General features: G+C 39.8%; 4 protein-coding genes across 9 annotated transcripts; 1 reads left to right on the top strand and 3 right to left on the bottom strand.

Annotated features, from left to right (window-relative positions):
* Positions 1 to 1,720: 1,720 nt before the first annotated feature.
* Positions 1,721 to 4,154, bottom strand: metap1d (methionyl aminopeptidase type 1D (mitochondrial)). 2 transcript variants are annotated; one of them, XM_079569414.1, is made up of 10 exons: positions 4,106 to 4,154; positions 3,435 to 3,598; positions 3,113 to 3,262; positions 2,899 to 3,047; positions 2,782 to 2,824; positions 2,547 to 2,710; positions 2,376 to 2,473; positions 2,260 to 2,307; positions 2,056 to 2,134; positions 1,721 to 1,961 (listed from the first exon to the last, which is right to left on the bottom strand). In XM_079569414.1, exons 1-10 carry the CDS (start codon positions 4,140 to 4,142, stop codon positions 1,874 to 1,876), a joined length of 1,020 nt encoding a protein of 339 aa, XP_079425540.1. In that variant the 5' UTR covers positions 4,143 to 4,154; the 3' UTR covers positions 1,721 to 1,873. The 2 variants fall into 2 exon arrangements, with proteins under 2 accessions (XP_079425540.1, XP_079425541.1); XM_079569415.1 differs by lacking the exons at positions 2,782 to 2,824; positions 2,899 to 3,047.
* Positions 4,155 to 4,703: 549 nt separating this feature from the next.
* LOC306972190 (electrogenic aspartate/glutamate antiporter SLC25A12, mitochondrial-like) lies at positions 4,704 to 12,062 on the top strand. Its single transcript, XM_079568710.1, has 18 exons — positions 4,704 to 4,928; positions 5,524 to 5,577; positions 6,751 to 6,896; positions 7,109 to 7,224; positions 7,593 to 7,732; positions 7,836 to 7,982; positions 8,698 to 8,836; positions 8,921 to 9,014; positions 9,103 to 9,187; positions 9,265 to 9,346; positions 9,422 to 9,580; positions 9,653 to 9,705; positions 10,131 to 10,211; positions 10,294 to 10,434; positions 10,513 to 10,651; positions 10,761 to 10,919; positions 10,993 to 11,083; positions 11,160 to 12,062. The coding sequence occupies exons 1-18, from the start codon at positions 4,917 to 4,919 to the stop codon at positions 11,371 to 11,373; spliced, it is 2,052 nt and encodes a 683-aa protein (XP_079424836.1). The 5' UTR covers positions 4,704 to 4,916; the 3' UTR covers positions 11,374 to 12,062.
* A 126-nt stretch (positions 12,063 to 12,188) lies between these two features.
* LOC306972191 (dynein, cytoplasmic 1, intermediate chain 2a-like) lies at positions 12,189 to 17,499 on the bottom strand. Of its 5 annotated transcripts, XR_013793488.1 has the most exons (18): positions 17,360 to 17,499; positions 16,473 to 16,581; positions 16,272 to 16,389; positions 15,804 to 15,939; positions 15,445 to 15,507; positions 15,137 to 15,258; positions 14,970 to 15,059; positions 14,682 to 14,844; positions 14,513 to 14,612; positions 14,315 to 14,440; positions 14,091 to 14,237; positions 13,896 to 14,009; positions 13,679 to 13,812; positions 13,455 to 13,599; positions 13,228 to 13,368; positions 13,041 to 13,166; positions 12,445 to 12,967; positions 12,189 to 12,413 (listed from the first exon to the last, which is right to left on the bottom strand). XR_013793488.1 is itself a non-coding variant. In XM_079568711.1 (17 exons), exons 2-17 carry the CDS (start codon positions 16,578 to 16,580, stop codon positions 12,866 to 12,868), a joined length of 1,935 nt encoding a protein of 644 aa, XP_079424837.1. In that variant the 5' UTR covers position 16,581; positions 17,360 to 17,499; the 3' UTR covers positions 12,279 to 12,865. The 5 variants fall into 5 exon arrangements, 4 of the variants coding, with proteins under 4 accessions (XP_079424837.1, XP_079424838.1, XP_079424839.1 ...); XM_079568711.1 differs by having other exon boundaries at positions 12,279 to 12,967; XM_079568712.1 differs by having other exon boundaries at positions 12,279 to 12,967; positions 15,804 to 15,888.
* Positions 17,500 to 18,250: 751 nt separating this feature from the next.
* On the bottom strand, positions 18,251 to 19,750 carry LOC306972899 (uncharacterized protein; the record flags this gene model as incomplete). The annotated part of the gene is made up of 4 exons (XM_079569606.1): positions 19,689 to 19,750; positions 19,568 to 19,612; positions 19,305 to 19,453; positions 18,251 to 18,955 (listed from the first exon to the last, which is right to left on the bottom strand). The coding sequence occupies exons 1-4, from the start codon at positions 19,744 to 19,746 to the stop codon at positions 18,251 to 18,253; spliced, it is 957 nt and encodes a 318-aa protein (XP_079425732.1). The 5' UTR covers positions 19,747 to 19,750.
* Positions 19,751 to 20,711: the final 961 nt, after the last annotated feature.

Below are 20,711 nucleotides of genomic sequence, written 5' to 3'. Positions count from 1 at the left end.
CTCAAGAAGGCTGCATTTTCCTATTTTTTATTTCATAAATGCAGTTGTAAGCCTGCCTCCTTCTGGGACACTTACTGTTTCCTGATGAATGAAGGATTTGCCTCCACAGGTCTGAAAATATTGTGTGACCTACTACTTTACCGATTTTACAGGTCTCCATAGAAACCAAGAATTTGAGGTAGACCGCAGTGACATCTCATGTAGGTGCGATATATCACACTCTCGCACAGAGGCAGGTGGGCAACACACAGACAGTCACCTGGACATGTTCGATTATGTTACAGATGTGTTCTGCAAACAACAATATATTCTTTCAGTGGGTTTATTATAGTACAAATTACACAACATCCAAATATGCCATATATGCCCATAGACCTGACAAAAGTAGATTTTACTTGTGGATAGGTTTTTAAAAAGTGAAATTTAAAAAGTGTCAATGGAAAATAGAGTTCACATCATTTGCTTTCTCTGTATGTAGATTTTTTTTTTAAAGCCCTGTACCTGATTTTTTTTTAATTCTATTTTTTTATTGAAAGAGCAAACTTATTGTTAACTTTCCTGTCACACTGCATTTCTGCCGTCCCAATTTATTAGGGACGGCAGAGTTTTTATTAGAAGTTTTTATTAGAAGCACGTTCATCTATCATAATCGTAATGCTAAACAACAACTAGACAATCATTAAAAATGTTGTGTAAATAGAAGCACACAGCACAGTGGTCTTTTTCCACAAATGTCTGCCTTTTATAACACACTGAAAGGGGTACAAAAAATTCCAAATTGGGTACAAAAAATCTAAATGCTAAAACTCCAGAAGTAACAGACAAGAGTTAGAAAAACAGCAGAGTGAAGGGCGAGGAGGAGCAAGTCTGGACGTGTCAAAGAATGAAACAAATGAGAGAATTCATGACAAAGATCCAGCGCCTCTCCCAGCCACTCCCTGCTCCTCCCACAACAATCTCCTCACCTTACTAGTCACAGGTGAATGATCGTACATGCTCAAACATTAAGACTGACACATTTAAAAGAGAATCATTTACTGGTATGTTGTGTCCCCTCAGAGCAGCTGACCCACCTTTGTTTGTGCAGTTCTCTGCATCCCACCCATAAACTGGCACTCACAGTGGAGTGCATTGGCAGGAAGTTAAATCCCGCCCTGTACACTGGATTAAAGCCAAATCATCTTCATAAATGTTTTTTGTCTGACACATCGTCACTTTGCCATACCCACCATCTAGAAGGCAGTGTAACTCACAAATATTCAAAAGTATCTTATTATTATTAAGAAGACACACTAAAAATGAAGATAATAACCCAGATGTCCATGATCTCTCAGACACATGTAACTGTATTCACTCCATCTGCAGATAAAAAAAGATCAATTGAAAAAAGATGTGCCCAGAATATTATGCTATGCTTGGAATTTATACCTGGCTGGCACATTTCTTTACGGAGTCTTAGATTTTGTAACAATTTGAGGGAAAAAATGTAATATAGTAGAAAATAGTATTGATATACAGTAAGTTAACAATAAGAAAATAATGAATAATGATATACATAATAATTTTATACACAGCAGGCTAGAACCCGTTTGTGTCTTCTTTAACACAATCGAGAAAGTTTCCTCGTGAAAGCTGACATCTACTGGCCATTAATGTCATTGCAAGGCAATTTCGAGCCATTTAACTTTTCGTAAATAAAAATGATGCCTTGACTAAAAAAAGTATCTTCTTTACATTTACTGAATAATAAATATACATAATAACAAGAACATCAAATGCAGTGGGCTGTACTGGTTGCATAATTTAATTACCAAAAAACTTTAAACCATTAATGCAGCATTTTACCAGGAGTAAATCAATTGTGATATTTCAGTCATGACAAGATGTCCTCCTCAGGCAGTTTGGTGAGAATCTCCACTCCATCAGCTGTCATGACAACTGTGTGTTCAAACTGAGCTGACCTGTACAGAAGAAAAAATGGTAAATATTGTTGTAGTCTCATGCATATGTCGATTCTATATTATATTTGGAAGATAATAGAGGACTAAAAAGTACCTTTTATCATCTGCAGAAACCGCAGTCCATTTGTCTTTAAGAATCCTAAACTCTGGTGACCCTTCCATTAGTATGGGCTCTATAAAACAAGCATTCATAGTAATTGTTAGATGTGACTGACAATTATAATACATAAAATGGGTGTAAAAAAGCTTAATCAAATAAAGAAAGTGAAGCAGGCATCTGGCCAATGGAGCCACATACCTATAGTGAAAGCCATTCCTTCATCCATGGTCATGTCATTGTCATTTGCTTAAAATAACAAAGCGATAAAATTAGTAAATATATTCTGCAATTAAAAATACAAAGCACAAACTCACCATGGTGCCAGATCTCAGGATGGCAATGAAAAATGGAGCCAATTCCATGTCCTATAAAATATGGGCACACTTGGAAGCCACTTGCATGAGCTATTTTACTGCAACCAAAATAGAGACGTTTCCAAGACAAGGGTTTAATGAATACTTGTGACACAGGCGTGTATAAAATACCTAATAGTGTTTCCGATAATACAGATGGAAGCTCCAGGTTGGCAAGCAGCAATGGCCTCATCTCTGCAGCGTCTGGCGGTTTCCACTAACTTTTGTCCAACCTCATCCACTTGTCCTATCAAAAAAGTCTCAGATGTGTCGCCATGGTAACCATCTAAATATACCTGCAAATGTGCAAAAACAAAGTCATATTTACGTTGCTGTAATAAACATAATAGTATATTTTCTTACTAACAGTGACATCAATGTTAATAATGTCTCCATTTTGAAGTCTTCGACTGAAAAACAACAATAACACAATTTGATGAATTCTATAAGAGGAACATTTAATGTCGAATGAAATCTATTTTACCTGTCAGGTATACCATGACACACCACGTTATTTACAGAGGTGCAAACCGACTTTGGAAACCCTCCGTATCGTAGAGGAGATGGGTAGGCGTTGTGCTTGATGGTCTCCTGGTGCACGATGAAGTCTATTTCATCTGTTGTCATACCAACCTGAGAATCAGGCCATACATGTTTGGGGGTTCTTAAAACCACATCTTGATTTTCAGGATACATACCTTTAGGCTCTGCCCAGCTAGTAAAAGCACATGTCTGGCTAGCTGACAGGCCCTGGTCAGCCCCTCAATTTGCTCCTGGTTTTTTATCTCTATGTAGTCTGGCCATTCTGGGACTACTCCGGTACCCACATAGCCAGGACGCACAATATGCTACATAAAAGAAGAAAAAAAAGACGAAGAAAGTGTGGGAGTGAAAAAAACCCTGCAAGTTAAATTTCTAACTACTCAGAAGTACAGGTTATTTTTAGTCAGGTGATATCTGAAGGCTTGTAAATAAATAAAAATGTCTGGATAAGGCATAGTCCTAGGTGTACATAAGTACCTTTGGAACCGCATAGGCAGGTCTAACGGTCTCTGGGCGCACTATACTGTGAGACTGATTCTTCCCCTTTCTCCAGAAGAAACGGCGGCTTTGCTGAGAGAGGTAGGTTGTGTGGGGACCATAGACTTTAAGAGCACACATACTCTTCAGAAAACCACCAAGCCCTGTGTAAAAGAATCCCAGACATTACCGAGCATCGCATATAAGATAAGCCTTTACTGATATTAAAACAACAGAGAAATTCACTTGTTATTTCAAGAACACTCAGGGGGGCGATAATAGACAGAATCTTCTATACAATGAATAAAAAGCTTTAAGGGGCAAAAGGTACAAAGAATAACAATTAGGACAGAATATAAAGTATATATAGTTGATCTTTATAGTTGATCTTATATAAAAATGATTCAAATAATGCAGTGCGGGTTAAACACTATTTAATAAAAGGTGTAGTTTGTTTTTGTTTGCTGCTTTCAGGCACTACACAAAGCATGTTGTTGTAATGTTGAAAGTGCTCTGCACCTGTCATCTAACCTCAGCTGTCGACACAACGATTCTTTCTTCACAGACATATCAAAAACTGTCGTTTTGCAGTAATGTATCAATCTACATATTCATCAATATTCCTACAGATACAAACTATGAAAAGTTCTGTTTACAAAACAGCACACTACCTCTTGATGCAAGTCCTGCAGAGCAGTGGGCCGCCATGACACTACAGATCACGTGATACCCCTGTCACGTGGTGCAAATTGGAATTCCAACAGAAGGAAATTTACAGTAATAGAGAATGCTGAGAAGAAAATATATATATATGAATATATATGTGCTGAAAATATATATTTATTTTTAATGGAAAGTAGTATCATTATATGAACCTTATCATTAAAACGCTATATTTTAGTTTTGTGGTGTACAACTACAGGAAAGACAATAACCATTGTTCTTATTAAATTTAGGTTAACAAACATTAACCCATTTGATCATAAAAACAACGTTATGCACAAAGTTATGTAACAATACAGCAACAGAACATGTAACAACAGTAAGGTCAAAGCCTTATCAATGACAGCAAACATTGTTATCTCACAGCGACACATCCCCAAGGCCACAAGAGATGAACCATCTCTAAATAGACGGGCTATCCCTAAAACATGATTTTGAGGCAGGGGACAGCGTGGCACTCCCAAAAAATGTGCGATGGGCGTGTCTGTTGTACAAAAGCCGTGAGGACTAAAGTAGGACAGGCTAACATATACCACGTGACTAAGGAAAAGTCTATAAGGGAAAATACTACACGCCCTGTGGCTGTGGAGGAGCGAGTGCTGCTGCAAGGGCGTCCAATTTCACAACAACATATGCCTACACACATGATCATGTCATTGGATTAGCAAGTGTGTGTTTTTGTCTCAGCAGCCTCCTTGGCCGACCCTGAGTTCTGTCGTTTTTGAGGACGCTCTGGCGTGTACGTGACGTCAAACCAGCATGGCGGTCAAGGTGACTTCGGCATCTCTTTCCTTACGCGTTTCATCTAATATTTCTACCATTCTTGCACATGTTCTGTCCCAATTTTGAGTGGGGAATGTCTCAGTTAGATGTTTTCTCATGGATCGTGAGGTTTTTTTGAGGATACGACATATTCTGAGTGCCTCGCATCACTAGGTGTAATCCATGGCCTTGGTGGAGGAAGCTGTACAATGAAAGTTAGCTTGTGTCTGCTAACCGGCAGCTAATGCCTTTCTGATAACCTTACATGCTAAAGTTGGTTGCATGGACCTTGCTTGCCCTAAACATCTTTCTAGCCAAAACAATCGGTAGCCTTAATGTTAAACCATCTCTGTCCTGTTTGTTCCACGTCCTCGTTTTTACGTGTGCGTTTCAGGAGTTGATGTTACTGTCATAGCTGCAATAAATGAGCGATTTGTTTAACTATAATTAATGGTGAAATGCAGTGGATGAAAGAATGAGTGAGTGCTTTGTCTCTTCTGGCTAGTTTGGCTCCAGGATACTATTACCCTACACACGTATCACTTTAAACCGCGATTCATTTTCCATATAAATTGCATCAAATAAATGTTGTATTTTGTTGTAGGTGCAATCCACTAAACGAGGGGATCCCAATGAGCTGAAAGGAATCTTCCAAAAGGTACCCCTTGTTCTTCTGCTCACCAAAACCAGGTTTATTTCTTACTAAACGTATCATTTCGCATGTGCATTGTAAAGTGTTGCTGTCATGGATTTGTAGATGAAGAAGCGCAGCCGACAGAACAGGTTCAGGTAGTATTGGGATTATGCTAGATTTGTCAGTCTCTTATGTTGCATCATAGGGTTTAAATTACCATTAGCCACAGCCTTGGGTTGACCAGGGCCAGGGGTTTTGAAGACTGCATTCAGGGCCAGATTGCATTAAAGATTGCTGTACAAACAAATATAGTAATATGTTATGAGTTTGTAGTTTACAAATGTATAAACTAGAGATGGTTTTCTCTTTGCATATTATTTAAGGGAAACTTGTGTATCTGAGGGTAGACGAGGGCTTTTGTATGTTCAAATCCCATGAAAATTGGTACAGGTTTGTGTTTATACATGAACCGATATACACAATTTGTACAAGGCTATCCCTATATAAAACATGAAAACAAAAAATTACCAAAGTCAATTTTCCCATTGATCATCCACACTGATGGGCCAGTCACACTGTTATTGTAGCCTCTGTGATTTATGAAGTGATTTCATTAGAGAAAACCCCTTCACACAAAATGAAGTAGTTAATATTTGAAAAATGTGTAAAGCATCAAGAAACACATTTTGTACAAAGCGCCTAAGTAGCTTATTCTTTAAATGGTGCTCAAGGGTTAATGGACACAGTTATGTTACTTTTAAGTAGATAGTGATATTTAAATCAATATAATCTTAAATCGACTGTAGTGTCCAGGTTGTTGTCTCTTTTTTGCTGTTTTGGGATCAGCCGTAATATTGCTTTTGTTTCCTGTGCACTGCTCTGTGCTGCTGAGTGTGTGTGACTAGTATAATGACTGTTAATCATTTCACTGTAGTTTATAGTTAGATGAGATCAAATGCTGACAAACTGAAGAGTTTTGCTACCTCATGCTCCACTGGCAATTTTCAATGCTGGTGAAAGGAAAGGTGACATTGGTTAAGCATTCATTCCAATGCTAATGTAATTCAGAGGGTCCTATTTTGTCTCACAGTGAAAGCAATTCCTGATTTTCATCATTTTGAATGGGCTCCGTGCTGTTGAAGTACTTGAGAATAGTCAATCAATGTGCATTTTTAACCCTGTTGTTTCTTTGTTTAGTATGCCAGTGTGGTGGAAAAAGATGGAGAGAAGTTTATGACCCCTGGAGATTTTGTCCAGAAGTATCTCGGATTACACACACAGATCCATCACAACCCCAAGACGGTTCAACTTATTTCTGCTGTCGCTGACACTACAAAGGACGGGTATGTTATTTAATTGTCACTCTGTCTATTGTTTATTGAACTATATCAGATTTGTACTACTGTTAGCGTTGCTTAAGATTAGATTACACCTCTAATGACTTGACTGTTATATAATATTAAGTTTGACCTTGATGTGTGCTCTGAAAAAATACAATCAGTAAAGTTGTTCTGTTAATTTTATTTCATTTTTTCCCTTCTCAACACAATGGCAGGTTAATCTCTTTCCAGGAGTTTCTTGCTTTTGAATCGGTATTGTGTGCTCCGGACGCCCTTTTCATAGTAGCCTTTCAGTTGTTTGACAAAACTGGCACCGGCAACATTTCCTTTGGTAAGTCACTCTCTGTGTTTTCTTCTTCACTGTAAAAATATAGTAGTGTGTCCACATGCAGGAGGAATTTCAATGTTGCTAACCCGATTAGTCAACAGGGTAATTCGCTGCACATGCAAAGGCTTTACATAATTGTTCTTGTGGATTTATTCCTTTTCGCACTTTTGTGTATTTAACTTCATTATTACGTATTCTATTTTCTATCTGAATTAATGTTAAGATAGGTTAATATCTTAACATTAAAGGGTCACCTTTAAAGATTCAGGGATAACATTTTCTTTTAGCCAGTACTGTGCCACATATATATTGATGTGTAACTAATTTTACTGCCATTATAAAAAATTCTATGAATACAATTTCTTGTGCAGAAAATGTGCGAGACATTTTCAGTCAGACAACAGTGCACCACCACATCCCCTTTAACTGGGACTGTGAATTTATCCGGCTTCACTTTGGCCATGACCGCCAGAAATGTCTCAACTACCTTGAGTTCACCCAATTTCTTCAGGTACACCCCCTGTGTTATACTCTGTGTTTTAACCTTTAGATATTGCTGTTCGCAACTTGACACTGTTTAGTTCATACTATATTAAGTTGGTATTTGTTCTTAGGAATTGCAGTTGGAGCATGCACGGCAAGCATTTGCCCAAAAGGACAAGGGCAAGAATGGTGCCATCTCAGCGATGGACTTCAGTGACATTATGGCCACTATTCGACACCACATGCTCACACCTTTTGTGGAAGAGAATCTTGTTTCAGTAAGTCTGTAAATTCAAACAACTGTCAAACATGTAGTACAGATCTGTAGCCAGTTTACACAATTTAAAATGTATTGTGTATTATATATACTGTATATATCTATCATATAGGTCTTTATCTATAATATACCATGATTTATCTCAAACATTTCAAACATCAAATGTTTGAGATAAATCAAACCCCCTTAATTTGACAGGGGGTTTGTATTTTTCTTAATTTTCTTTAAAAAACAGCTGAGGCTGGTTGTAGGTGATAATGAGCCTGTGGTAAATTACGCCAATAGCTCCATATTTCCTTGCAATTTATTTTATTTTATTTATTTATTTATTTGAGCATACATTTTGCTCAAAGGGAGTAGGCCGAGCTTATGAGCGCCTACCCCCTTAACTAATGTTATTCATTTGACAGGGACAATGCGCAGACCAGAGATGGCTACAAGCTATAAACATTTTCATCTGGAGCTTTACATTCAGACACATGTATCTCTTGCACTACAATGCACATCATGTCCTCTATTAACCTGCTCCACTGATAACTGTGGAGGAGGTAGTTTATCTCAGATCTGCGTATTCCTGGAGATTATTACCGCGTAAACGGCCCCTTACTGAACTGTCTGTTACATTTTCTTCATTTACATCATTAACAGTATTTGATATAAATGTGTGTGGACATGTGTAGCAGTAAATATTGACATAAACTCTTCTCTCCATCTAGGCTGCAGGTGGTGGGACATCCCACATGGTCAGCTTCTCCTATTTCAACGCTTTTAACTCGCTCCTGAACAACATGGAGTTGATCAGAAAGATTTACAGCACAATGGCAGGGTCACGGAAAGATACTCTAGTAACAAAAGGTGCATTTATATTGTATTATTGCTAAAAACATTTTGACTAGAATAATGACTTCAATGATTTTTTTATTTTTTATTTTTTTTTAGAGGAATTTGTTAATTCTGCCAATAAGTTTGGTCAAATTACTCCAATGGAAATAGACATACTGTACCAGTTATCAGGCCTGCATACTCCATCTGGGTAAAACTATTGACATGTTTCTGATTTGATATTTATTGTGCAAGTGTCAACATTTACATTATCGCTGACACATTTGTTGTTGTGTTAGGCGACTGAACCTCGCTGACATCGAAAGGATAGCTCCATTAGAAGAAGGAAGTCTGCCCTACAATCTTGTTGAATCACAAAAAGCTGTAAATAGCTAGATTTATACCTGAAGTTTATAATTATATCTGATTCTGTGTACTTATTTTGATTTGTCTGTTTCTAGGCTCACGGGGACGGTTCAAGGCCTATATGGCTCCAGGCTGCAGAGTCAGCATACCGGTTTACCCTTGGCTCCATTGCGGGCGGTAAGTTACTCAACATTCAATGAGAGCTTGTTTTCTTCATGAGGTACAAAAAATGTATGTTTATATCTTTATTAGCTACGGGAGCGACGGCTGTATATCCCATTGACTTGGTCAAGACTCGCATGCAGAATCAGCGGTCTACAGGGTCATTTGTTGGTGAACTGATGTACAAAAACAGCTTTGACTGTGCAAAGAAGGTGCTGCGTTATGAAGGATTCTTTGGTTTCTACAGAGGTGAGATTTCAGTCAAATCTTTGTGGGTATGTTTTCTTAGCGCTCTTGCATTAATATTTCTAATTTCCACAGGCCTTGTTCCACAGCTTATAGGAGTGGCCCCAGAGAAAGCCATCAAACTCACTGTGAGTTTTTTTAAATACACAATGTGCACATTGAATGCAGAAGGATCTATTCGAACCATTTACTCTTGTTTAGCATTGGCAGGGGGCTGCGTGATATGAGAAAAAATTTGGATATACTGTCTTGAATATTGCAAAGACAGTATTATTGTGAGATTTTACTAAACCATTTCAGTTTGTAAGCAGTTTGTTTATTTGTAGTCAATAGTGTTAAAAACAAAACATAAATAAATACCAATTTGGGACCAAAAATGGTAACATTATGACAAGCAGAACTTTTGCACATTCTTACCATGCATTATTTGGTTTTTGGTTGTGTTATCAAAAAATGCATGCGACTTCTGTGAGTTTGCTCTATAATGAATATTGCAATACTGTAGTGAACATGTTTTGTGCAGCCTTAATGCATGCTTGTCTTTGTGTTTCAGGTAAATGATTTTGTGAGAGACAAGTTCACAGAAAAGGGTGACTCCATCCCTCTATATGCTGAGATACTAGCTGGGGCCTGTGTAAGTGTTTTATGTTGTGACACTTGATTGATATCTCATGAGTCAGACATTTGAACGGTCGCATTCCTGTTTTCTTTATTAGGCTGGTGGCTCTCAAGTTATCTTCACCAATCCTTTGGAGATTGTGAAGATCCGCCTGCAGGTGGCAGGAGAGATCACCACTGGTCCTCGAGTCAGTGCTCTGAGTGTGGTGCGAGACCTGGGTTTCTTTGGGCTATACAAGGTTTGTAAATTATTTGGGCAGGTTAAGTTTATCTTTGACTGTTTCTTTTTTTTAATAATAGTCTTAATGTTTTCACAGGGGGCTAAAGCATGTTTCTTGAGAGATATTCCCTTTTCAGCCATTTATTTCCCTGCGTACGCACACCTCAAGGCCCAGATGGCTGATGAGCAGGGCAGGGTGAGCCCACTTCAGCTGTTGTCAGCAGGAGCTATTGCAGGTGAAAATGACAGCAGCATGTCAAGTCTACACTCATTCCATTTCCCCTACAAATACACCGTTAAAAAGAGGTGCGCAGCATTTTTCATTTAGTTTAATGTGTTTTTCAGGTATTCCTGCTGCCTCACTGGTAACGCCTGCCGATGTAATAAAGACCCGCCTGCAGGTGGCAGCGCGGGCTGGACAGACCTCTTACACTGGTGTGATCGACTGCTTCTGGAAGATTCTGAGAGAGGAAGGCTTCAGGGCTTTGTGGAAGGGAGCTGGGGGTCAGTTTGAAATGTCCTCTGTTTGTGTGTAAATAATAAGGTTAATATTTTAAAATCCATTTTCTCTCCACAGCTCGTATGTGTCGATCCTCTCCCCAATTCGGTGTGACGCTGCTTACGTATGAGCTCCTACAGAGATGGTTCTACGTCGACTTTGGTGGACAGTAAGTAAAGAAACCTGTGTCACTTTTTGAGATTTAAAGATTTTCTGACTCTCTCTCTCTCTCTCTCTCTCTGAAGTCGTCCAACAGGATCAGAACCTACTCCCAAATCTCGGATTTCAGAGCTCCCTCCCATTAATGCAGATCACGCTGGAGGATACCGCCTGGCTGCAGCCACATTTGCAGGAGTGGAGAACAAATTTGGACTTCATCTTCCCAAATTTAAGTCCTCTGGGGTGGTCTCCATACATCACCCAGAGCCGGCTGCCGCCTCTCCAGCTCAGGGACCATAGCTTGTTTTATCATGACATTCTATTTTTATTCTATACAAAGAGCAAGACGTATAGGTAAAACACAAAGAAAACGCACAGTAAAAATGAGTGTACCATCTGCTGGGGATCCTCTGGGGCAGTGGTTCCAGCCACAGAGATGGAGAGTGGGCAACACTGGACCGACAGTACTGGGTCTCAGAACACTCTGACATTTTCATTCTTTGGGTTTTTCTACTGCATTTGCAAAAACTAAAAACCTCAAGCTCGCTCTCAATAGCAATGTTTTTTTTTCTCTATTGTTTTCTGATACTCTGTGAGTAGGACTTCCTTCAATGGACAAATATTTAATTGTATGCTATTTTAGAAAGGTTATCATGGTGAGTGAAGCTTGACTCTTGTATTGAAAGAGGTAACAGTGCACTGTTCATTCTATTTAACTACTGATGCAGCTAAAAAGAAAGTTATCGATGAACACTCCAAAGTAACTAACTGCAGTGGTATTATAGACACTGACCTGTCCTTCAAGAATCACTTTTACTGATGTACAGAAGATTTAAAGAATTAAGACAATTAGCTAATAATAAATTGACAGTATCCCAATTATGTCATTGTATTTTATTGAATAAATCATGGTTTTAATTTTACAAATGCATCGAATTTTTTTTTTTTAAATTGCAACCAATGACTTCTCTAGAAAAGGAATGTTGTACAGTCAAACAATGCTGAATATTTTTCAGTCAATAACATTTATACATTATACACTGGACGGTGTGGTGCACCCAATTAATCTTGCTCAAATTAAAATCCAATCGTATGAACAGTATTCTTCTGAAAATTATGGAGGAAAAACATTTATGTGGCCCAAAGATCACCTTAGGAATGCTGCCGGCGTTTTTAGAGTTTAACTCTTGCTTTTTAATTTGTCAGGAAAAAGGACTCTCTCCAGATGGTAAAACAAAGAAGTTAAAACAAAGGAAAGCTGATAAATTTATGTTTGTACTTTTAATAAGTGAAATTCTACAATGAAAGTCAAATAAAACATTTATAAATAAGTGCAAAAACTGAAATAAATACTATCTTGTTAAAAGGGACACACCGTTACACACATTGGTGTATAGGTCTTCAATACTTGTTCACTCTTGCGAGAAGTGTAAAACCATTAAAATGAAACAAAATGGTTTGCACAAGTTAAAAAAGCGGTTTAGTTCAAGCCGTAGGAAAGGAGTAGCATGTAAGGTCCTGAGGGTCTCAGGCTGACTCTTTTGCACTTCATTAAAATTACACTTTTTAATGTGTGATTCATTACTCTGCCAAACTGTGTTTTTCTTAGCAAGGTGCACCCAAGTATAGTCAAAAGACACATTTAAGAGTTTTTACCATCAAAGCTCTGGAACTCCTCAGGCCAGTTCAAAGTAAAGCATAAGGTCAGATAGTGAGGCACTCCTGCTGCAATGTTAGCATGTAGTGTGCTTAGTGTTTGTTTATTGTACATGGCTACTATTGTAGATCAAAACTAGGCGTTGGCCAGCTCTTCTGCTTCATCTCGATTCTCATTGATCTCAGCCAGTGTTCTCACAAACCGTGTCCATTCGTCGGCTTTCGGCACACAAATTTGCTGCAAAAGCAAGAAATATCAGTTTTAGTTGTATTTTTGCTCAATAGTTTTACCAACCAAATCTCTTGCTTACCTCTCCAACATCATAAACCTGCACCCTCCCGTCAGAATCACCAGTAGCTATTTCTTTGCCTGAATAAGACCATCTCACACGATTGAGGGCAGGAGCTCCCTCTACAGACACACTTGCAGTTGGGACCTGAAAAGGGAAGACATTTACACTGTCTAGCTCAGATAACAAGGAAAATATTTCTCCATACTTCAGTATCATTGTTCAAGTTCCAAAGATCTAGGCGTCCAGACAAGTCCACACAAGCAAACAGTGCTGGATGAGTAGGTGACCACATTGCATCATAGACGTAATCACAACTGTCCTCAAACGAGTACAGAGGCCGAGTGCTCTACAACAGACATAAGGGTAAACGGTTATTGTGTTAATAACTAAATGCAGTGAAAAGAGCAGTCAATATGGAGGTGTGTAAGGCACCTTGGTACTCCACAGCTTGACTGTCCAGTCAAACGATGAGGATATGAAGAGATGAGAGAAATCTACAGGTCCAGCAGCACTGTGACAGCTCAGGCCTGTCACTGGGCCGTGGTGGCCCTCAAACACCTCAGTGATGCCCGCCTTACTGTAAATCAAAATCATCATAAAAATGTTGAAATAATGAATGATGAAGCTTTCAATGGAGGGGAGAGATATTATCTGACCTCCCATGACGACAGGCAGTATAGACAGAGCCATCTTCACTTCCCACCACAAAATTATTGACATCTCCCAATGGAAAAGCCATGGAGGTGACAGCCACGGCTTTGCTCTGTTTAAACACCAGCTCCAAGCTGTCCTGTGGAATGCAACCCCACCAACAACAAAATGAGTAGGCGGCACTATGATCATGCAGCTGGTCTGTGACTAAGCACACAGTACCTGGGGCTGAGACAGCATGTCCAGGCTCCATGAGCACATTTTGCCATCCGTGGAAATACTGATTAGATTGTTAGCATTTTGTGTGCCCACTACATTCACACAGTAAACTGGGTGCTGCACACAACAGAGTTGAGAAATGAATGTGCAGAAACATACATGACATAGGTATATATGAAGTAAAAGAAGAGGGCATACGGTGTGAGCAGCTGCAGACAGAGGTGTCCTTTGGACTGGTGTACGCTTGTTGCTCCGGTTGTCCCACAGAACAATCTGTCCTGAGTATGTCCCACCCACCACCAGGTTGGGATGAAACTTGGCAAACCCAGCAGACATAACTTCCGACTTTAGGCAAATACAAAGGTTAAGAGAGCAAATCATCAAAGCATAAAACAAATATGCAAACTCAGTCAACACCACACCTGACAGTGGAAGATGTACTCCGGTGTCCCCTTTTTGTACTTCATATTCCAGACCAGAGCTACACCGTCAGGCTCATGAGGGGCATCCTCGTTGTTGTTGTATGAGGCCACAAGCAGCTCAGGATACTAATCAAGATTTTGTTTTATTATACCTTTGAACATAACTCGAACAATTACTTGACAATCGATGTTCTCTACCTGAGGGGACCAGTCAAGACATGTGACCACTCTGTTCTTTGTCCAGCGCTCCTCTGCAAACTCTCTGTTCACAACCAGCTTTGCCCCGGCCTGCAACTCACTGTACAAAACACACCAATTAGGGTAATGCCTCAAATTAATTTAGTCATTTAAAAAGGTGTCTTCTCACCCCTCCTTGTCATCCAAGTCCCTCCCACTGTAGTCAAAGCAGACATCGACCTGCTCAGCTAAAGCTCTCTCTACAATTCTGCTGCCTCGCTCAAAAAACGACAAAAACTCCTCTGAGTGCATGACCTGCAGCTTCTCCTCCTCAGTCAGTTCTTTAGGAATATCTTTAAGCAAAATAGAGGATTTAGGGCATACTATTAAGTAATGGATCAGATAGATTGTGATCCTAAACTGGTCACTCTACAAAGCAGCCTGAATAATGTATATTGTAAGATTTATTATATTGTACCTTCTTCTTGGAGATCTCCCAGGTCACCTTTCTCCTCTTGAGTGTCCTCTGTCGTCAGAGGAGCTGTTATCTCCTCTTCTTCATCATCTTCTGCAATGAATATTTACATACATTAAGCTTTTTAAATGTTTCTGAGTTAACATTTTAGCGCTTGCAACTGGTTTTACCTGCTTTTTGATCAGTATGTGATTCAGTTGGAGTCTGAGTTTCTTTAGAGTAGGACACCATTTCTTTAGGAGCAAAGTCCACTTGGGTCACTTTGGACATACCCAGTCTCACTGCTCCACGTCTAAACATTAAATAAAACTTATGCCTCTAAAAGTGCCATTTGCATTACAACTATTGTAGACAGAAATGTACAGATAAAACACGGGTACAGAATTAACAACTGAGGACACTCAGACAATATAAAGATGAAACCACACAAACTGAATAAAGCTAGAGGACACGTCAAAGGAGAGAGAAGGAGCAGTACCCAATCAGCTCAGAGTCGGAGTGTAGTTGCAGAGTAGAGGGGTCGGGATCCCAGTGCAAAGTCCTTATACAGCCAAGCCATCAGTTGGTGTTAGTAAGATATTGTCAACAAAAACAGAACAAGCAATAGAGCGCAAGAAATGGGAATGGAAGACGGGATAGTTGAACAAAAGACAATGTGCAAATAAAAAAGATAAAAGACAGAGAGAAAGAAACAGCGGAGTCTGTGTTAATTGACATTATTGAAACAGGTCAAAAAGACAGGTCAGATCTCTTTAGGTATGGCATACGGTACTTATGTTGTTTCACTTGTTATTACTTAGCATGCACATTCTGTAAATACAAACAAACTTTACAGACCTTGGTCCCGCATTGCCATCTGCAGAGTCTTGGCTTCCTGCATCGCTGCCCACTGATTTGTTGGAGGGAGACATGGGGGCAGGGACTAGGTAGTGAAACAGACATGTATCCTCTGTTACTACCTGCAGGGGCTGAGCTGTCAGTGGTGTGTTTTCATGAAAAATCCAGTGAATGGAGAAGAAAGGAAGACATTTGTGCGTGTTGGAGTGCGCGTGAGTGAGCATGCCGTAAGTGGGACAGGACAGGACACACAGAGGGAGACAAAGGGGGAGAGAAGAGAAAATGAAAATAAATGGCAGGCAGGTTTAGGAATCATGCAATCAAACTGTTATGTAAAAATGTACACAAAGGTGATAAAGTGAAATAGTTAAGGGGAAAACACTGGCAATTAATGAAGCCAACAACAGGTAATGAAGGGGGATAAGTAAATGAGTTAACACCATGCAAAGCTGTGTGTCAGTGTTTTACCATGTGGTATATCAGGAGTGATGCCAACACTCTGCAGCAAAGCCTCTGCTTCTCTCCTCTTCCTCTCAAGGTCTGAGTCTTCATGGCCAGATCCCTCAGCGCTACGCTTTGAATCCACCTGTGTTTCGATTTATTATAAGAGGAAATAACTAAGCGATTGTAATTGCTGGTAACATAGTTTAGTAATAGATGATAACGCACATCCTTCTTTTTCTTCTCTTCTTCTTTTCTCTTTTTCTCCTCTCGAATCTGTGCAATCCGTTGCTTCTTTCTCTCAAGTTCAGCCTTCAGTTCACTCTTGTCAGACATTCTGCCAAATGAAAAGGGGCTATTAAAGCCAATTTGAAAGATTTTACACTTCTTACTTTTCTCTCTGATGCATTTTGTGCAGAAATACACAATTGCCCTGAGCATGTCACATTCAAACCATGTGAACACCAGCCAGCTTCTTGTAACAATGCCTGCTTTATATGCTCATATAACGCAAATATATCATAATAATAATTATAATAATAATAAGAGACAGAAAAAACCTGTAAAGCAACATTTATACATACTTTATATATTAAAAAAAAACAACAACAATCTGTCCGATTCATTAGCTGTTATTAAAATACTATTTACTGGTATTTTGGCCCATGGTTCAAGAGGAATGTCAAAATAACGAGCCTTGAAGGCACCTTGGGACTCCACAAATAAGATAAGATTACGCGTAAATACTTACGAATAACAATTATTACCATGTTATGACGAGTTTGTAATGATGGGTGTTGACACCCATAACCACTCTAACAAAAATCAGCCAACTCATTTCCACTTCTCTGCACTTATCGAGTCTGTTTAAATATTACAGTTTAATATGAATTGATTGTTTGCAAACAACATCGTAATGTGTCTTGTTTATCTTGTCTGTCGCTGTCAGAGGGCACAGCTAGCCTGGTTAGCAGCTAATCCGTATGGACGCGCTCAGGCCCGAAGATCCCGGTACAATAAAGGACTAACGGGAGCGTCACCGCACAACGCCCAGCATCCCCAGCATTACGGTTTTAACATCACGGCCAAAAGTCACACAGTCATACGGTAAATACCTGCCGTTAGATGTCGGTACAAGAGAGAAAATATGTCCTTAATCCAGTTTGGAGTCAGCAGAGGAGAGATGTACTGGAAACTGATGATGTTGGAAGAGAGAGACAGGACAGCCCTTCTTCCTCTGCTTTTGGCTGGTCACCATTAGTGGAGTTTTTGCGCCCCCTATAGGTCTCCCTAGTCTAGTAGAGGTGGTCCCATGGTCCACACAAAGTGTACGGTCCTAACATCAGTCAACGTCTGGTCCGAAGAAAACAAAACAAACTGATGTAAGGCCACTTTTAAGTTAACAAAGGGGCAGATATCATGACTCTTGTCTCGCCTCCTTTCCACTCACACTGCATTAACTTAGAGGTTTTGTTGTATATATTTTAATGTAACAGAATGAAATAAGCAAATCAAAAAATAAAATAAACCGAAAATATAGTCATTTGAGCCCACTCTGACATGGGATGGCAATGTTGCACTGGGGAATGGGGAAAAGAAGAATTTGGCCAAAATCCAATAGAAAGTCTCTGGGGAAATTTCCAAATACCTACTTTTTTCCCCCACTGTATATGTAAATTGTAGTAAGAGTCTAGGGCCGGACAAAAACGCATGGGGGCCGGATGTCTGCCCACATCTGTTCAAGTTTTTTTTATTTTTTTTTATTTTGTGTATTTGAGTGTTTAAATTACTATTTGGCTTACATTCTAAACATATATAACAGAGCTCGCATTATACAACAAATACATTTTAGAAACTAAAATTAGAAATAAGAAAACAAACACACTTTGATTATATTTTATTTCATGTGGTGATAGTAAATGATTGATTTCCAAATTGTTCACATTGGCCAACTACATCAAATATATTTTTTAAAGTCTGGTGATGGTTGTTAAGATTTGTTCAAGCTACTCCTCTGGCTCAGCTGCTGGCATGGCATAGGCAAAGGTGTCATAAAGATCACGTTTGAAATCATATGGGTCAAAGAAGGGGTAGCCTGTTTTCTCAGTTTCTGGTGCAGGTGGGGCGCTCTCCTCTGCTTTCACCTCTTCCTCATGAGCCACTTTCCCTTCAGCAGGTGTCTCTGGAGCTGCTGTTGCCTCTGCTTCTGCCTCTACTACAGGCTGTGGAGGATGGTCGACGAGGCAGTCAGGGTCCCAGTAAGGATCACAGTCGTACTCCATGCCTTTGATGGTAACGGCAGGGGGCGGAGGTGGAGGCGGTGGTGGTGCAGACTTTTTGGGAGCAGGGGGCGGAGCAGGTGGCTCTGCTGGAGCAGCAGCTTTAATCTCCTCCTCAGTCCTGGGACGGCAGGCAGGGTTGGAGCGGGGGTCACAGAGAACAGGGACTGCGCCTGTTGGAAGGTACACTACCTGGGGCTTACACAAGGGATCTTTGGGGTTACACAGGTAGATCCTCTGAGCACTGGCCAGGGGGTCTGGTGTGGGGGCCTGGGTGGTGGGAGGGAGAGGAGGCTGTGTGGATGAGGTGGGGGCTGCAGTGGTGGTGAGCACACCCATGGCATTCTGGTAACTGGACGCATCAGGACCATAAGTGTCCTCCAAGGAGCGCATTTGTTGGTATAGCATCCTGAGTTTGTCTATCTCATAGATCTGACGATATAACAACACAAAGAGAAAGAAAATGAAATATAACTATCCCTTTTACAGTGGTCTATTTTATTATTTCATTCTTGTAGATAGATAGGTAGAACTAAAGTTTCATAATTCAGACCCTTAATTCATCATCTCCATTCTCATATGGAGCATATTGTCTTATAACCAAAAGATTCACAGTTCGAATCCCCAGCTCACAGATGCTGGCTGTTGTTGGACAAGAGACTTTACCCACCTCTGCTGTGTTGTGTATGAATGGTGTGTGGTTAGTGATCAGAACACTAAATAGAGGGATAGGCCTATGAAAACCTTCCACTGCATAGGTTGATCAAAATAAAAATCTCACCCCTTCAATGTGACCAATGCTGCTGTAGAAACGGTAGTAGGACTGAAAGTTTGGATCTGCACGGTACCACCTGGGGTCAACCATCCTCTTTGGTCGGGAATCGGTTAAGAAACCATGTGCTTGGGCAGAGCCGATACTAAAGGGAGTACCTAAAAAAGATCAATACAATAATTACAAAATCTAAAAACAATATACAACTGATCTGACATAGTAAAAGTAGACACAACTATCGCTTAAAAAAAGAGGGAAATAAAAACACTTACCGGTCAATCTCTTCATTTTCTCCACAGGTGTTGCACTTAGCAAAGCTGGACAAAAAATGTAAAAGGATATGTCAAAATGCACAAACAGATGCTTTTGTCAAGAAATTATTTTATAACTAACCTGGGATGAAAAGAAGACACCCTACTGCTTTCATCAAAGTCTCCTGAGATCTCATCATGACCACCTGCATTCAACATTAAGCCATTATATTGTAAGTCTCTCAGATGAAAACAAAACAAAACAAAACAAAACAAAAAGAAAAGCGTAGCAATTGAAAATGTCAACATTTAAATAAAACTACATTAATAGCTAATGTATTAAATAGGATATCAACCTATCTTTCTCACCTGCTCCAGCATCCTTTGACTTGGTCTAAAGTGATGTTGCCCTGAACAGTTCATAAATAGTGTAATTATCACAGGTTGCTTCCTATTGGTCCCTGAACTGAAAGTAAGGCTGACCCTCCCCAAACATGTTCTGGACTGACGTGGACAAGCTCATTAGTCCAGTGAACATAAGGCTGCAGTAAAGGAGCACTTCAAACAAAATGTCACTCCTTGTAAAGCAACAGGAGAGACTTCTGTGACAGCAGGCCACCGTTTGTTTGTGCGACCACTCGGTTTTCCAGTTTGCCTGTGTTGATTATGCTTTATTATTTACATGCTTTATAAACGACATGCACTGATAACCTCAAGATGTAAAATGTTGGTTTTTGCAACACAAGAGTGTTGACAGTAGACATTCTTGACTAACCACGTCTGGAGGTTAAAAATTAGCCCTTTGTCCCAAAACAGCTGGAAATGTCCTGTAACTAACTCCTGGATGGGCAAAAATTGAGGGGAAGACTCTGTCAACTGCTGTTAGAAGTTCCAAGAAATATGCAGGAATTATGGACCAGCTTGTTCAAACAATGTGTGCCGTGTCAGTGTGACAAGGCTTGGGAACTCAGGGCCTAAACTTAAATTATGTGTAATAATCAAAGGGTTTTGTCTCATGTAACATAGCCATACACTGTGGATCAGGGGTCAAACCTTTTTAGAGCCACGTGCTATTCAAGAGCATTACAGGCACTGTACCTGCTTTTTTCTACTGGTGGAACAGAATTTGTTTTGTTCTCCTTCAGTATATTGCAAACTCAGACAT

The sequence above is a fragment of the Gobius niger genome, assembly GCF_951799975.1.
Source record: "Gobius niger genome assembly, chromosome: 13".
NCBI lineage: Eukaryota > Metazoa > Chordata > Actinopteri > Gobiiformes > Gobiidae > Gobius > Gobius niger.
Note: the sequence above shows the minus strand (reverse complement) of the source record. Positions and strands in the feature narration are given on the sequence as shown.

What these genes read in the sequence shown, in the direction of transcription:
- metap1d (XM_079569414.1), bottom strand. Translation starts at nt 4,142, where the DNA reads ATGGCGGCCCACTGCTCTGCAGGACTTGCATCAAGAG. An exon ending in TAGCTGGGCAGAGCCTAAAG is followed by an intron (nt 3,048 to 3,112) that starts GTATGTATCCTG and finishes CCTGATTCTCAG; the next exon opens with GTTGGTATGACAACAGATGA. An exon ending in TGTCATGGTATACCTGACAG is followed by an intron (nt 2,825 to 2,898) that starts GTAAAATAGATT and finishes GTTGTTTTTCAG; the next exon opens with TCGAAGACTTCAAAATGGAG.
- LOC306972190 (XM_079568710.1), top strand. An exon ending in CACCGGCAACATTTCCTTTG is followed by an intron (nt 7,225 to 7,592) that starts GTAAGTCACTCT and finishes TTTCTTGTGCAG; the next exon opens with AAAATGTGCGAGACATTTTC. An exon ending in AGATACTCTAGTAACAAAAG is followed by an intron (nt 8,837 to 8,920) that starts GTGCATTTATAT and finishes ATTTTTTTTTAG; the next exon opens with AGGAATTTGTTAATTCTGCC.
- LOC306972191 (XM_079568711.1), bottom strand. Translation starts at nt 16,580, where the DNA reads ATGTCTGACAAGAGTGAACTGAAGGCTGAACTTGAGAGAAAGAAGCAA. An exon ending in GGGAGATCTCCAAGAAGAAG is followed by an intron (nt 14,845 to 14,969) that starts GTACAATATAAT and finishes TTTTGCTTAAAG; the next exon opens with ATATTCCTAAAGAACTGACT. An exon ending in GTCTTGACTGGTCCCCTCAG is followed by an intron (nt 14,441 to 14,512) that starts GTAGAGAACATC and finishes AATCTTGATTAG; the next exon opens with TATCCTGAGCTGCTTGTGGC.